General features: G+C 39.2%; 1 protein-coding gene across 1 annotated transcript in view; it reads left to right on the top strand.

The window, feature by feature from the left end:
• Positions 1–13,196, top strand: part of MED27 (mediator complex subunit 27) — a 98,961-nt gene extending 85,765 nt beyond the window's left edge. The window contains exons 6-8 of the mRNA XM_026101789.2: positions 1,227–1,268; positions 10,088–10,165; positions 12,686–13,196. Coding sequence (XP_025957574.2) covers positions 1,227–1,268; positions 10,088–10,165; positions 12,686–12,820 — 255 coding nt within the window. The 3' untranslated portion in view covers positions 12,821–13,196. The remainder of the gene's footprint in view (positions 1–1,226; positions 1,269–10,087; positions 10,166–12,685) is intronic.
• The last annotated feature ends 389 nt before the right edge of the window (positions 13,197–13,585 follow it).

Raw genomic sequence — 13,585 nt, 5'->3', positions numbered from 1 at the left:
GTGGTACTATTCATGTGCACAGTTTTTCAAGGGGTTTTAGGTTGCCGCTCTACAAAGATTTGTCCCCTCATCATGAAGGTTAAAATAAATAAAATCTTTAATCTGGGTGTATTAGGTTTATGCAGTTGCACTTTTTGCCTCTAATTTTTGAACCACTTATCCAATTTCAATCAAATTTAACACAGTTTAATATTTTGTGTTTTATATTCTTCCAAGAGGCTGAACGCAGAGGAGAGATGTGGATTAGTGTCTCCATTGTGGGAAAGCATGTGTCACATCATATTATCAAGCACTAGAAGAGCTATACCTGCTTCATTAATTCACTCAAAAATTGTTTTTATTTCCTGAAGATTAAGATTCCAGAGGTTAATGTTGTAGCAAACACCTTTCCTGCAGCCTATCAAATGGTTGCATATAGCGGGATCTGCAGGCAAAAAGTAATTCGCAAGCTATGGATTGATGGAAGGAAATTCCTCTTTTTTTCTGCTTCTTTTCCTTGACAGAGTGCAAGATACTCCACAAGGTTGGGTTAAAAGAGCACTCGCATGTCAATTGAAGTTGTTTAACATGCAAGTCATTTGGGTGTCTAACAAGGGCAGGCTTACCTCCTGGTTTCTGTGGTTAATAAAATTTACTTCAGTTTTGTTTGGTTTCTATTTCATATATCGTTGAACATGCATTTAAGTCATGGATGTGCACAGTTATCTGCAGCCTTAAATCTCTGTTAGCATGATATTCATCTGGAAATGTAAATGAAGTTTCCTAAGGGATGTTTTGTTTAGCCCCAGTAGACCAGTGCTTTGGTTTAATTCAGCTAAATGTTCTTTGTGTCATTTGTAACTGAATCACTTATTCAGACACAAGACAAGCATAAACTTAGTAGAAATGCCCTTGTTTTAGAGACAGACTGAAGCTGATGAATATTTGCATAGATCAGCACAGCCTCATACAAATGAAGATTTTGCTGTTTTTGAAGAGAACACACTGATTCAACAGGTCTTGTATATGTAATTTTTATCGAAACCATGATGAACTGTGTTCATTCTTTATTGCAAAGGAAGTCTTGCAATCATTGCATCCCTTTCTTGGATTGCAACAGGTAAGGTAATGGGTCAGAGCAGAACTGAGAAGTAAGGTGGATCTGTTTGCCTACTGTCTTAATCTGAATAGCTGTTCTCTTGGAAATCATATATGGTAATATATAACTTTTTTTTTCCCTACTGTAGCTTGACATATGGTCTAAATCCAACTATCAAGTTTTTCAGAAGGTAAGTCCCACCTCATTTCTCTCTATATAACGTATATAGGTCATATGGGGAGTTTACTTTAAATATCTAGGCCCCCATGTAAAAGAACTCAGAATTTCTTAGTCATGCTTAATATGATTATAAAACTTCTATCGCAACTTGCAAATAAAAAACAGTAATCTGTAGTAATGGAAAACCATGAGTAGAAAATAAGGAGATCAATTCAGCTGTTGTTATTTAGTTTAGATTTATTTCCCATCACAGTTCCAATCCATGGTTTGGAATAGGAAGCTGGAGATTTTACTACTGGAGCCTTAGTTGCATGCGGGATCTTCACATGCTGTTTTTCGTTCAAGCCTTTGGGGGGTACTGCTTCGGGTTTGTTTGGCTTGGGTTGGGTTGGGTTTGTTGTTGTAGTTGCCCCGTCTTCTGCAGGCTTGATTTTGATAAATTTGCAGAACTTGTTTTCCAAAATGACTTTGGTGATTTTTTACCTGGAGTTATTTTTCTTGCTTCTCTTCTCTTGGCGGTGTAAGCAAAGGGCATGACTTACCGAGATGAATGGCATTCCACAAAGCATGAAAAGACCAGTGAGCAAGTGGGAGCAGTAAGTGTGAAACTGCTAAGAAGGTAGAAGTGTGGTTTTGGATAGATCTGTATCTTTCTATTTTCAAGGCAGGCAAGAGAAAACTTCTCTTTGAAGGCCTCTTGTCAAAATGCTGTAAGTTCAGATTGATCTGGCTTCAAATTCCAATTTCCTTACCTTCAAGCCACAGTTCAAGGAGCTTAAGTCTCCAGCGAGTGTGCTAGCTTCCTTTCATCTGCTTTTGTGGCTTATGTAACAAATACGGGTCAGGGACTGGAAAGGGCATAAAAGCAGGGGTCACAGCTATGGCATATTGGCTGTGTTTGTGCATCTTCCTTCCAAGATACCATATGCAGTCAGAAGCGAAGGCGTTTGACCTGTGATATTAACCTGCTAGAGATCAAAGGACAGCTTTGGGGGAGGCTGCTTGCTTTCCCTGTCGGACCAGCATTAAAGCAAAATTTTGCTGTGGTCGATTCTTTACTCCAGAGATTAGGGGATTAAATAATGTGGTTTTTTTCCCCCCTCTCTCCACAAATATATTCTCTATGCTGTGTCAAGTAGAGAAATAGAGTGGAAAATGAAACAGCTGAAATTGTAATTTGCTTATCGGTATGTTTTTAAGTAATTATTGCAAAGGAATGAATGTAAGGTTCTATAATTAAGTGCATCTTCTCAAATTCCCTATGTGTTCAAGGTTGGGCCTAGGCATTGTCTTCCTGGATGTTTTAGCTTAGAATAACTTGGAAGGGTTAAGCTCTATCTCCATCAAAAGTAGATAGGTTTTGACTTTTTGATTATAGAAGTTTAATTTTATATCTAAAAGGTAGCAAACTGTAGAATACATGTACAGATTTTCAGAGGAGTCCAAGTTAAGGACTTGAGGAGTGTAGTACGTGGAGTGAATTTCTCTTCAGGTCCGGGTGATGGCCTTCACGTCAGAAACAAAAGAGTTGGGTGAGAAAATGTGAAATGCCTGTGTTACTACTGCCAATATGTCTTTGTTATGGATAGTAAGAATCGTTATTCTCTATTTCTACTATGATGCTACAATTAATTAACTAAATACTCCTTTAAAACACTTATTTCAATAAAATGCCTAGGATGGAAGCTAAAAATATGTCAAGAGAGAAGGTGTATTTTTACTGTGGTCTATCTGTCAGTGTGCGTCTGCATGCATATGAAAAAAGACGACTGCTCCCTTCCTAATTCCCTACATTAATACATTTCAAAAGAAAAGAAAAAAGACTGCAGGAGAAAGTGTTGCCCTAGCAGGCAGAGCAGCTGTCTGTACTCCAGGTTTTATACGTCGCGTTCCCAGCTCTGTCATTGTGTTACCTTGGGCAACTTAACCTCTCTTTGGATCAGTTTTCCACATCCCTTAAGTCGAGGTTGTACTTGCTGACTTCACAGGAACTCTTCAGCTGAATTGGTTGCATAGTGCTTTTAGATTCTTGCACGAAAAACATGATAAAAATGCAAGGTGATAGTACTTTCTAATCAATAGATGCTGGACTATTGAGCTGGTGGTTAAATAAGTTAAGGCTAGGACCTAAGTCAGGATTTAAATAGACAATAGAAAATGCTGTGGTTCTGCAAAGTAAGTTTGTTCTTTGTGGTGCTGCATTTGGTTTGTTTTTTTATTCTCTGAAGCTGCACTTATATCCATTTTTAATACCCTGGGATAGTGATTTAGGAGTAGTGAGAGAGAGGAAATCAGATAAACTGGTGTTAGAGAAGCTATTTTACTCTGTTACTGTTGCAGTACTGCAGGATCATCAGAGCAAATGTTTTCCCGCCATTAAAAAATTATCAGTAAACGTGTCACACTATATATCTCTGGTAACCCTGGTGGGAGTGCTATGCCGAGAGGGAAAAATACGGAGTAGCAACTGTTCCCACCAAGGAGGCTGGGCAGCCTTTGGGCTCTGCTGCCTCTAATGCTGTAAAGTCAGTCGTCGCTTTGAAGGGCAGAGATATTTCTCTTTAAAAGCTGGACCAAGTTCTCAAAGTCTCTCTTCAATGATAATATAACAACATCTGGAGTTCACAAGGTACCTGCCGGTGGTAGCTGCAAGCCTGTCAAATTCTCACAGGGTTGCAGCATGGCTTTCTGGGTTAAGGACCAGAGACCTCTGATCTTCAATCCAACCCTGTCAAACGAAGCTAAATTTGTCCTGGCTTTTGTTTGCAAACGTTGGCTGTGTCAGCAAGCCTTTTCTCTCTCCTTATTAAGCAGGATACCCAAGTGTGTATAATTTGATGGGGGACAGCTCCCAGTGGGCCCATTACTGTTAAAGTGTGCAGTCATTTCCAAAGTTCCCTGGAGACTTCTTGAATTTGGTCCTGGGGTGAATAGGCTTTTATAGCCATTGAATCCAGCAGCAGGGTAAGATTCAGAGAATGGGACTTGGAAATAAAAGAGGGAAGGCTGAAAGGGCAAAAGCACAAGGAGCAAAGAAAAGGTTTTCAGATTTCCATATTTGTCTGACATTTAAACTCGGTGGGAGCAGCAACTGTTTTGATCTGAAACCTCCTTATTTTAACACCTTGCATGTCCTTGATCCAGTAGCATAAGAGAAGGAACAAAACAGAAAATAAGGAAATCTTTATTGGGTTTATATCTTGGTGTGAAGAAGAATGTACGTGAGGACTGCAGAATTTCAGGTCATTGTGTAGAGGATTAAAAGAAGATATTGTAGAGAAAGGTGCGAGATTCATAGCTTTGCATTCAAAAAAAAAGACAGTGGAATTGCTCTTAAGGGATAAAAACTGTGTTGCTTGGGAGATGATGTGTAACATTAACTGTTTCATTTGTCAAGCTGCTCAGTGTTTTTTCTGTGTAATATCCTTTTGGCTGCTTCAGTCATATGCACTGCATGGGTTTTAAACCCATGTATTTCATTCTGATCTCGGAGCCCCGTTCTTACTTTTGTGTAAACAGTCTCCCAATTTTAGCATGCCACTCGCTGGTTGTGTTGTGGTTTGATAGGCTTCTTCCCAAGTCAAGTTTTAACTTAAGCTTTGAGAAGCTGTTTGTGCACATCCAGACGGTTCTGAGAGATGTGTGAGCCCAAAGCGATGAAACGCGGAGCACGATTTTCACCACTTACAAGGGCACATAAGTATTGTAATGTATGAAGATGTATTCTTGTCAATAAGCTCGGAATAAAATCGCATGCAGGATGAATGCATGCATGAAACAGATATTGGGCTATTGATGATGTCTGTTCAAGGAGAGGAGATGGTCTCTTCCAGGGTCACCCGCGTGGTTGCTCCTTTGCATGATCAGTACTTGGCTCTGTTTGAAGACCTGCTTAGGCGGAACAGGATCCCGGTGACCCAGTCCGAATAGCAGAACAAGCAGCATAAACACTTGGGCGCACTCCATGAGCTCTGAAAACACCTCAAGTCCTGTGCTTCAGAAAAGTCTCGTAGTGCTTTACTAGCTTTTATGCAAGAAATACTGTGGCATTTGAAACGGGAGTGGGGAAGGGTGTCTGGAGTTATTTCTGTGGAGTTCATCAGTGCCTGTTTGTGGAACGCACCATCTATCTTCCTTCCCGAGCGTCTCTCGGGCACCGGCTTCTCTGCTTTCCCAAGTCCCTCCAGAGAGACTCAGATGTTTTCCTGGAGAGAAGATTGAATAAAGGGACTCCGTGGGAATGAAAAAGGCACTCTTACAGTTTTCCCCAGTATAAACTGTCTGAAAACTAATAAAATAGTGCTTTTTTTTTCTTTTTTTTTCTTTTTTTTTTTTTTTTTTTTTTTGCTTTTTTAATGATCTGGTTATCCTCTGGAACTCATTGCCACAAGCTACCATGAACTTAGCAGGGTTTAAAAAAAAATTAAAAATCTTTTGGGGGATTTAGAGAATCCCTTTATATTAGATCGAGTTGTCAGTGCCATACTTGCAGTACTAAACCAGTAAGTGGGGAAAAAAGTTGACTGTTAAAGTAAGTTTTGCACCTACTTTTGAAAAGCCTGTTTACTCGCGATGAGACAAAATGCTAGAATAGTGAGGCAGCATCTATAATGTCTGTTATGATGTTCTTAATTTTCTGTCTTAGTTTTTATGCTGCTTTTAGCTCCGAATGCCTGTGAAACGCACCTATAGCGGAGCAAAACTGTGCCTTAGGTCCTTGCTTTTGTGCTGCTTGTTCCAATTAGTGGGAGCACTTGTTCAGCGCTCTCAGTCTGTGAATTGTAGAATTTTTTTTTTTTTGAATGAATTTGCAGCTTTGGAAACGTTATGTGATTAACAGTACTCGTCAATACTCAGTAATGCCTTTTTTTCCTTAAACCTTTAGAAAACACAACATTTCAGCATAGCCACACCATCAAGTAGGTAAGGAAACGTTCGAGAAATGGCAGGCGCTGGCTTGGTTGAGGCAACTCGCAGGGATTTTGTTTGCTGCTCATCACTTTGTGCTGCTCTCGTGAGTTATTTATAACTTGACTAAGCCAGCAAGCTGAGCGGTGGGATGCGAGCGGGGAGCCAGGAGCACGTACGTGCCTTTCTGCGCCGCTGCAGAGCGACAGCGTGGCTCGGCGGGTAGTTTCTCGGAGCGGGCAAGGACCCAGCGAGCCCCGCTGTCTTGCTGGGGCTGGGTTGTTCTCCGCGAGCGGCAAGTATGTAAGATTTAATTTGCACAAGGTCACTACGAAGATTAGGTTTGATCCAATATCAATCTGTGTTTTGTATTCCCCGTGTATGCAGTGTTCTGAATGAGGAAGCAGAGATGCGTGGCAGAGGTGCACATTTATAATCAACTTGGAAACATGAAGAAGAAAATATGTCAGAGACAATAAAATTAGCTGTTAACAAAAAAGGGAAATTTTCTTGTTCAAATGGAAAACAAGACTGTACCTTGCTAAACCACTTCATCCAGCCTAAGGCAGCTTAGTTTGTTTAAAGGAGAAGGCCAAGACTTTCTCTTTGTCTGAACTAAAATCTTTTCTGCTTGTCTCAAAGTGGGAACATGTTTAGTTGAACAATAGCTCTTTTATTTAGCAAAATTGTAACTTCAGAAGTTTTTTTTTTTTAACAAAGCTTACAGGTGTTTTTGAATGTATGAATTGTGAATTATTGAGCTTTTCTGCAAGACTACTTGAAAATCTATTTCAAGGTCCAGAGCAATAGCTATGCTAATCAATTTGTGCTCTTCTGAATGTGTTCCTACATAAAAAAGGGGTAGAGAAATGAGAAGGTGACCAATAACTTGGATAGCAGTAGGTAAGATATATCTGTAAAAGTGAAGTTAATAAAATAAAGTCCTGAAATATGCAAAATGTCAACCTACACACAAAACAAATTAACTTGTGATTCCAGCTTGGCTGGAAGAAAAAGTGTGTCCCATAAGTGAGCTGGTGCATACACAGTTTGTTTTGCTTTGCTTTGGTGTGAAATCGTATTGCCATTAGTAAAGCTGGGTATTGATTTTTTTTTTTTTTTTTTTTTTTTTTTTTAAGATTCTGGACAGTTTATGCTTCCTCTCATCATCTCTGTTATCTTGGGTTGCGGGTTTTTTTGTTTTTGTTTTTGTTTTTTTTTAAAAAAAAATCTTCCCTCACTCCCAGGCACTGGCCAGTCTGTCGTTTTTCCCAGCTCTTTGCTCTTCCATACTTGACATCCCAGTATTGGTTGCTAATTTTGGGGGGGGTGTTTCATCCCCTTGCTCCTCTTCCTCATATTTGACACCTGCTTTGATCTTTTTAGAAGCATTTTATCAGCACTTGCTTATGGTAGAAATCGCCCCCTTTTTGTTCAGAAAACATTATTAGTGTTCGAGCAATGCTGGGATGGCTTTTATCTCCCTGTGGAATCTCATTAGCTTTACGGTACAATGGGAACAGCATATGTGCAACTTTGCCAAAGTGGCCAGTCAATTTAAATTTCTTAATAGCAGGTTTTTTTATTTTAAGCAACTTCTTCTACATCTTCAATGCCAAGAGAAAATAACTTTGTTGTACAGGGAAAAAACACAGTTTGTTAGAAGTAGAAGCACAGCAGAAGGAGAGCGGCTGCTCATAAATATCTTCAGTACTTTCTATTCTTTTACATGTCTGGTACTGTCCTATAAAAGCACCATCTTAAAAGAAAAAAAAATTCACCTAGCTAGTAGGACTTGGATTACAGTAATTTCTGTACACGACATGAGAAAGTTTTAAAAGAAATGATTGATTGGTTAGAATTGTGCTGTACTGTTAATGCACGGTTAATCATTTTATTTCTAATTTTTAAAATTTGTTTATGGCTCAAGCAGGTTGAGGTCTATTTTGTGAATATTGTTGCAGACTCACCAAAATATGCATAATCCTGAAGGTTTTACCTTCCAAACGTCAGAATCGGATGTCCTTGCTCACACTGAAAGGAGCTGCTTTTGGAGTTAGGCATGTGCATGAGTGATGGGGAACAGAATCTGTTTCTATATTTGCAGTATAACTTAAAACTGGATCCAGTGTAGGATAGAGTGATTTTATCCAGTGTTCTGTGGAGGAAGTTTGTATGGTGTGAATTAGAGCCTGTCTGTACATGGATTTATTTAGGGCTATATCTTTTTCAGATTTACCTCCCTGAATAGCTCCCCGCATGTACTCCTCTTTCTACAATGAAAGTCTGAGTACTCCAGCACAATCCACCTCAACGCTGAATTAGGCTAAATACAAATGAGGAACAAGTGGAGTTAGTTGGAAATAGCTTTTACAGTTTCAATTCACACTTTATCTTACTCCAAACTTACTATCATATATAGACAAGCCCAGAGAAATATGTAGACAGGCCCTGAGAAGAGCACTTCTTTTTCTTGTTAAAACTGCAAAATACTATTTAATCACCAACTAGGCCATCATGTAGTTTGTTAGGTGCTTTGATATCACTGATGAGGACTGCTAGCAGGTTTACAAATCATAAGATGTGGTTGTGTTTGAGTTCTTTAATGGTGCAGCCCAAAGAATTTTGCCAGTAACTTCTGCATTGAGCCCATAAGTTCTTGGAAGAAGCAGGCTATTGTCCGTGCTGTTTATTTTGGGAAGCTCTAAACTTAGAGTTGGCAGATTTGAGTCCTGCTACTGAGTTATATCATAGCTGTTCAAAAACTACCTCTTTCCTGATTTCCCTTGAAGTCTGGATTTTAAAATTTTAGTGATAGAAAATCTATCAAAACATTGGTTAGTTCTGCAGATTTTTTTTTTAATTATCCATGCTATTAAAAATGTACATTTTATGTCTGTTCTGTCTAGCTGTAATTCCCAGATGTAAGATCTTGTTACGGCTCTCTCTGGTAGATTAAAAAGCTTTCTATCAGAAATCTTTTACTAGTGCAAGTATTTATAAACCGTAATCATATTAATCGATTCCTGGTTTCAGAGGAAATGAACCTGAGAGCTCAATTCGTATTTGTTCAACTTAAGCAAGCTGAGATAGGACTACAATAGTTAAGTATTTAAAACATGCATGTTGGAAAGGAGAGTACACATTTTTGCATTAAAATGCAGCTTCAAAATGGATATTTTATCCTAGTCTTGTTCTTTTTTTCAGTAAAAACAAAACCAAAGCTTGGGTTTTTGGAAGTCTTTACATCTATTCCCGTAACTCAGTCTGCCAGAACTATTTAATTTTGCTACATTATTGTCAGTGTTTCTTTTGTGGAGTAAATCAACATATGTTAGGGGAATATAAAATCTATGAAAAATGACCAAAACAAAAGAAAAGAAGCATATAAAGAGAAAAACAAAGTGCTTTCCTCTGGCATGGCTTGTTTAGTGGCTTAGCTCGTGTAGGATTTCACAGAATACGGGGGATTTCAATCACAGAGGCATAGCCAAGGGAAAATCGTTCCGCTCTTCTGCTGTAGACACCTGAAAGTTAAGCAAATTATCTGCTGTGGGTGCTTTCTCTAGTATAGTACAGCAGATTTTTTTTTGCCCACCCCTTTTTACAGAGTTCTGTCATTTTAGCAGTGATAGAGACTGTGTCTTCAGCACGCTCGTTCCTCGGCTCTGCAGCTGGGTTGGTGAGCTAAGGGCGGGAAGTCAAGCACGTCCTTTTGGTACAGCACTGCGCAGCGTACAGCTGGAAACCCTCCTGCATCGCTTAGCCCGCTTTAACCACCACTTAGACTCTTTTACCAACACTATTAGCTTTTATCATGGTCTTGAACTTCCAAAGGTGTGTTTGATTTTTTCTGTGTAAATACTGTTTTGTCTGAAATACAGAATGAATGAGAGGATAATCCCCTTTTGTCCAATATAGGTGACAGATCATGCAACCACTGCTCTACTGCACTACCAGCTGCCTCAGATGCCGGATGTGGTAGTCAGGTCTTTCATGGTAAGTGTATTTGGAAATGCATTCTTACAGACAGACCTCAGCATGCTGACAGCGATTGATGCAAGGCAGCTTGCGACGCAGTTATAATTTCACCTATTTCAACAAGCTACACAGTAGAGATTGACTATATTTCTTTACACCTCATACCGGGACAAGGATCAAGATGTCATCCTCAGTACGCTGGGATAGTCGATGTTTGAAGATTGCTCTGTATGTAGTTCTTTTATCACAGGTCTCAGTACTTGCTTGCTGTTTCCTATTTGCAAGACTGGTCTAGGTCGTCTTTAAAGCTAGCAGAAAGAACTCTTTCAGCCAAGCTGTTTGGTATGGTCCAGGTCCTTCACACTGTTCATGCTGTGGATGTGAAAAGTCTGCTCCGGTGAAAATTTCCCACTAAGAGGAAACTCCCAGATTTCCGTATTCCAGCGGAGCCAGCTTGCTTATCAGTTTGGCCCATATGGCAAATGGCATCAATTACTTGAAAAATGAGGAGAGACAGGAATGCGTCTGGGAAAAGTTCATTTTGCTGCATCCACTTTCAACCCCAACTTTATTCAAAGAATTGCATGTGTTCACTCAGCAGAACAGCAGACTGTTTTCAGAACTGAGGAAATGCTTACTAAAATACTCAACCATTTATTTCCTGAATACAATGAGTTAAATACTATTCTCCCTTGATATGCAGATTTAGTTTGTCACCTTTAATTCTGCTTATATCTAGAATTTTGTGAAAGAAACTTGTTTATTAGCAGTCCTGTTAATCAGAGGGTTGAGGACAAGGGTTTATGATTCAGAATTCCTTCCACCAAGATGAATTTTGGCAGTGGAGACTGTTGTTATTCTCTCTGACACAGTCTCCTAACGGAAACTTTTGGGGGAGGTTTTCTTTGCTGTTCAGTCATACTTCATCTATGACATTGGTCCAGAACAAGGGGTAAGGCAATGGAGACTTCTTAAAATCAACATCTAATTTTGCCGTTCACAGTCTTCAGGTGTATAAGGTACAATTGGTTCTTTTATGTTTTTAATTTCCAATAGGAAATTTCAGAACTGTCAGACTGCCTTACCTGTTGTACTTGCTAGTTTGTTTATTTAATAAAAGGCCAGTAGAAGGAAAGACTTGTGAAAGTCTTTTTTTCTTAGAGTGTATCCTGAAATAATAGGCTTTGAAAGGTGAAAACAACTCTTACCGGTGTAATCCATGTTTCAACATGTGTCTGAAAATTAATTTTTAATAGAACTGGTAGCACATTTAAGACATGGGCCTGCCTTATTGATTTGATAAAACACTACTAAAAATTTTAATGAAGCAAGACCAAGCGTACATCAAAAGCATCAATATGTTAGTCCCTTCACATGTCAGTTGTGCAGTCCACCTGACAGGATATAATGAGTCCAAATTTTTTTATGGGAATGAAGAACTTTTTTTTTTCTTTCAACAAATGTATCAAGTGCACAATTTAACTTCATTTACCTATTTTTGTATTATTGTTCAGAAAATTCAAATTTTTCTGTGATGCAAGCAAAGTTCATCCAAGCTGAAGTAAATAACAGCAATTTACTTGTAGTGTTCTGTTGCCCTTGTCCCCATATTTACTGCTAAACCCAGAGAAGATCTAGTTCTCTTGGAGGAGAGTTATTGACGGCCAAAGGTTCGGTTGCTATAGAGAAGGCTCTGATGAAGATGGAAGGATTTGTTTCAATAAACTCGGCTGACCTCTTCTTCACAGAACAATTTTCTCTTATCGATGTAATTCAATAGGACTTTAAATGACAAGATTCATGTGCATCCTTCACTGCGTAAATCTGCTGCTCTAGGTATTTTTTAGTTGTGTATCTCCTTGAGTTTAGAATTGAGTTATGTAATGCTCATTGCTATGTATGACATTAGGAACAAACCAGTTAAGAAACAAGAACTTTATCTAGGAACACTTGCACTTACTGTTTGTTGTTCAACACTTTTCCTTTTTATTTTTTTTAACATCGATGTAATCAGATTTAAAATTGTGGAGTATTTTTATGACCAATGAGTATTGATCTTGAAATCACATTAGAAAGGAAGCTAGTTAGCTTGCTGCAAAAGTGCTTGTTTCTTCAGCTAGTAAGAGTTCAGACTTTTGCAGTGTGATTGCAGCTGGGGTGTGATAGATGATCAGGGGAAGAGACCAACTAATACTCAGTTGAAGAGGGTACGCATCAAGAATAATTGTATTCCAGTAAAAATATGAGGAGCCTTCTGTGGCGATTCTCTAGCTACAAGTACCTCCTGCTCATATGATTTTCTATTAACAAAGTTGCTTAAGTAACTAAAACAGAAAAAACATTAATAAAGCGAAAATTCAGCTACATAGTGACCTTGTAATCTTCTGCATGCTTTCTCTGTTTATAAAATCACTGTATACCTCGCTGGGGCCAAGCCAAAGTACATTCTCTGTCCTTGGTATCCCTGTTTGACAAGAATGATGACACAGAGGAATGTCCATATCCAGTTTCTTTAATTTCTCTCCCTTTTCCTTTTAGACCTGGTTGAGAAGTTACATAAAGCTGTTCCAGGCTCCGTGCCAGCGCTGCGGAAAGTTTCTGCAGGATGGCCTGCCGCCCACGTGGAGGGATTTCCGCACGCTCGAAGCTTTCCATGACACTTGCAGGCAGTAGCCGCCCAGCCCAGCCCGGCCGTCGGCACGTGTGGACAGAGCGGTCTGTCAGGCTCTGAACAGAGCTGCTGGTTTAATAGCTGGTTCCATTTCTGAACCTTTCATCCCGTGCTAAGTAGTAAGGTTGCACTAATATATTTGACTGTTTAATAGCCATCACTCTGCAAGGTGCATGAGTGTGATGGTGTACAGGTGATGAGGGTGAGAAGCTGTGTGTGACTGCTCGATGCTTCTGTGCTGAAATGGTATGTTTGGGCTCTGATGCTTGTGATCGTTATCCTAAACAATAAGAATATTCATGTACAGTGTGTGTTTTGCCACAGAATTTGCGATGATGAAGACTTTTATAAGCCTGAAATAAATTTTGTATTCCAGAATTTGTGCTATTTATTTCATTATCTGATCAACAAAACCCATGGTTTGGGTGTGAATTTTTCAAAGCTGCTCTTTTCTTTAGAAAAACTAGAAGCATTTAAACATGCATGCTGATATGATAGAGGTTTTGTTGTTGTTGCATGGCTGCTTATCTGTGCTGGTCTTTTTCTGGAAGAGATTATGGTGTTGATTAAACATGGAATTTCAAAGGCATGTGGCAGCTTGGAAGATGGGAATGTACTTTCTGAGGCGGGGGGGGAACAGATGTTTCCCTTTACTAAAATTGTAATGAAAAATGTTAGCAAAATCTGCAAGTATTAAGTGGTTAGAAAACGTGTGATGAGCAGTGGCAGTGTGTATAAGTCATTTGTCCCATTTTAGAACTGGAAGG

Source organism: Dromaius novaehollandiae, chromosome 20 (assembly GCF_036370855.1).
Source record: "Dromaius novaehollandiae isolate bDroNov1 chromosome 20, bDroNov1.hap1, whole genome shotgun sequence".
NCBI classification, from domain to species: Eukaryota; Metazoa; Chordata; class Aves; order Casuariiformes; family Dromaiidae; genus Dromaius; species Dromaius novaehollandiae.
This window is presented reverse-complemented; position numbering and strand designations above follow the sequence as displayed.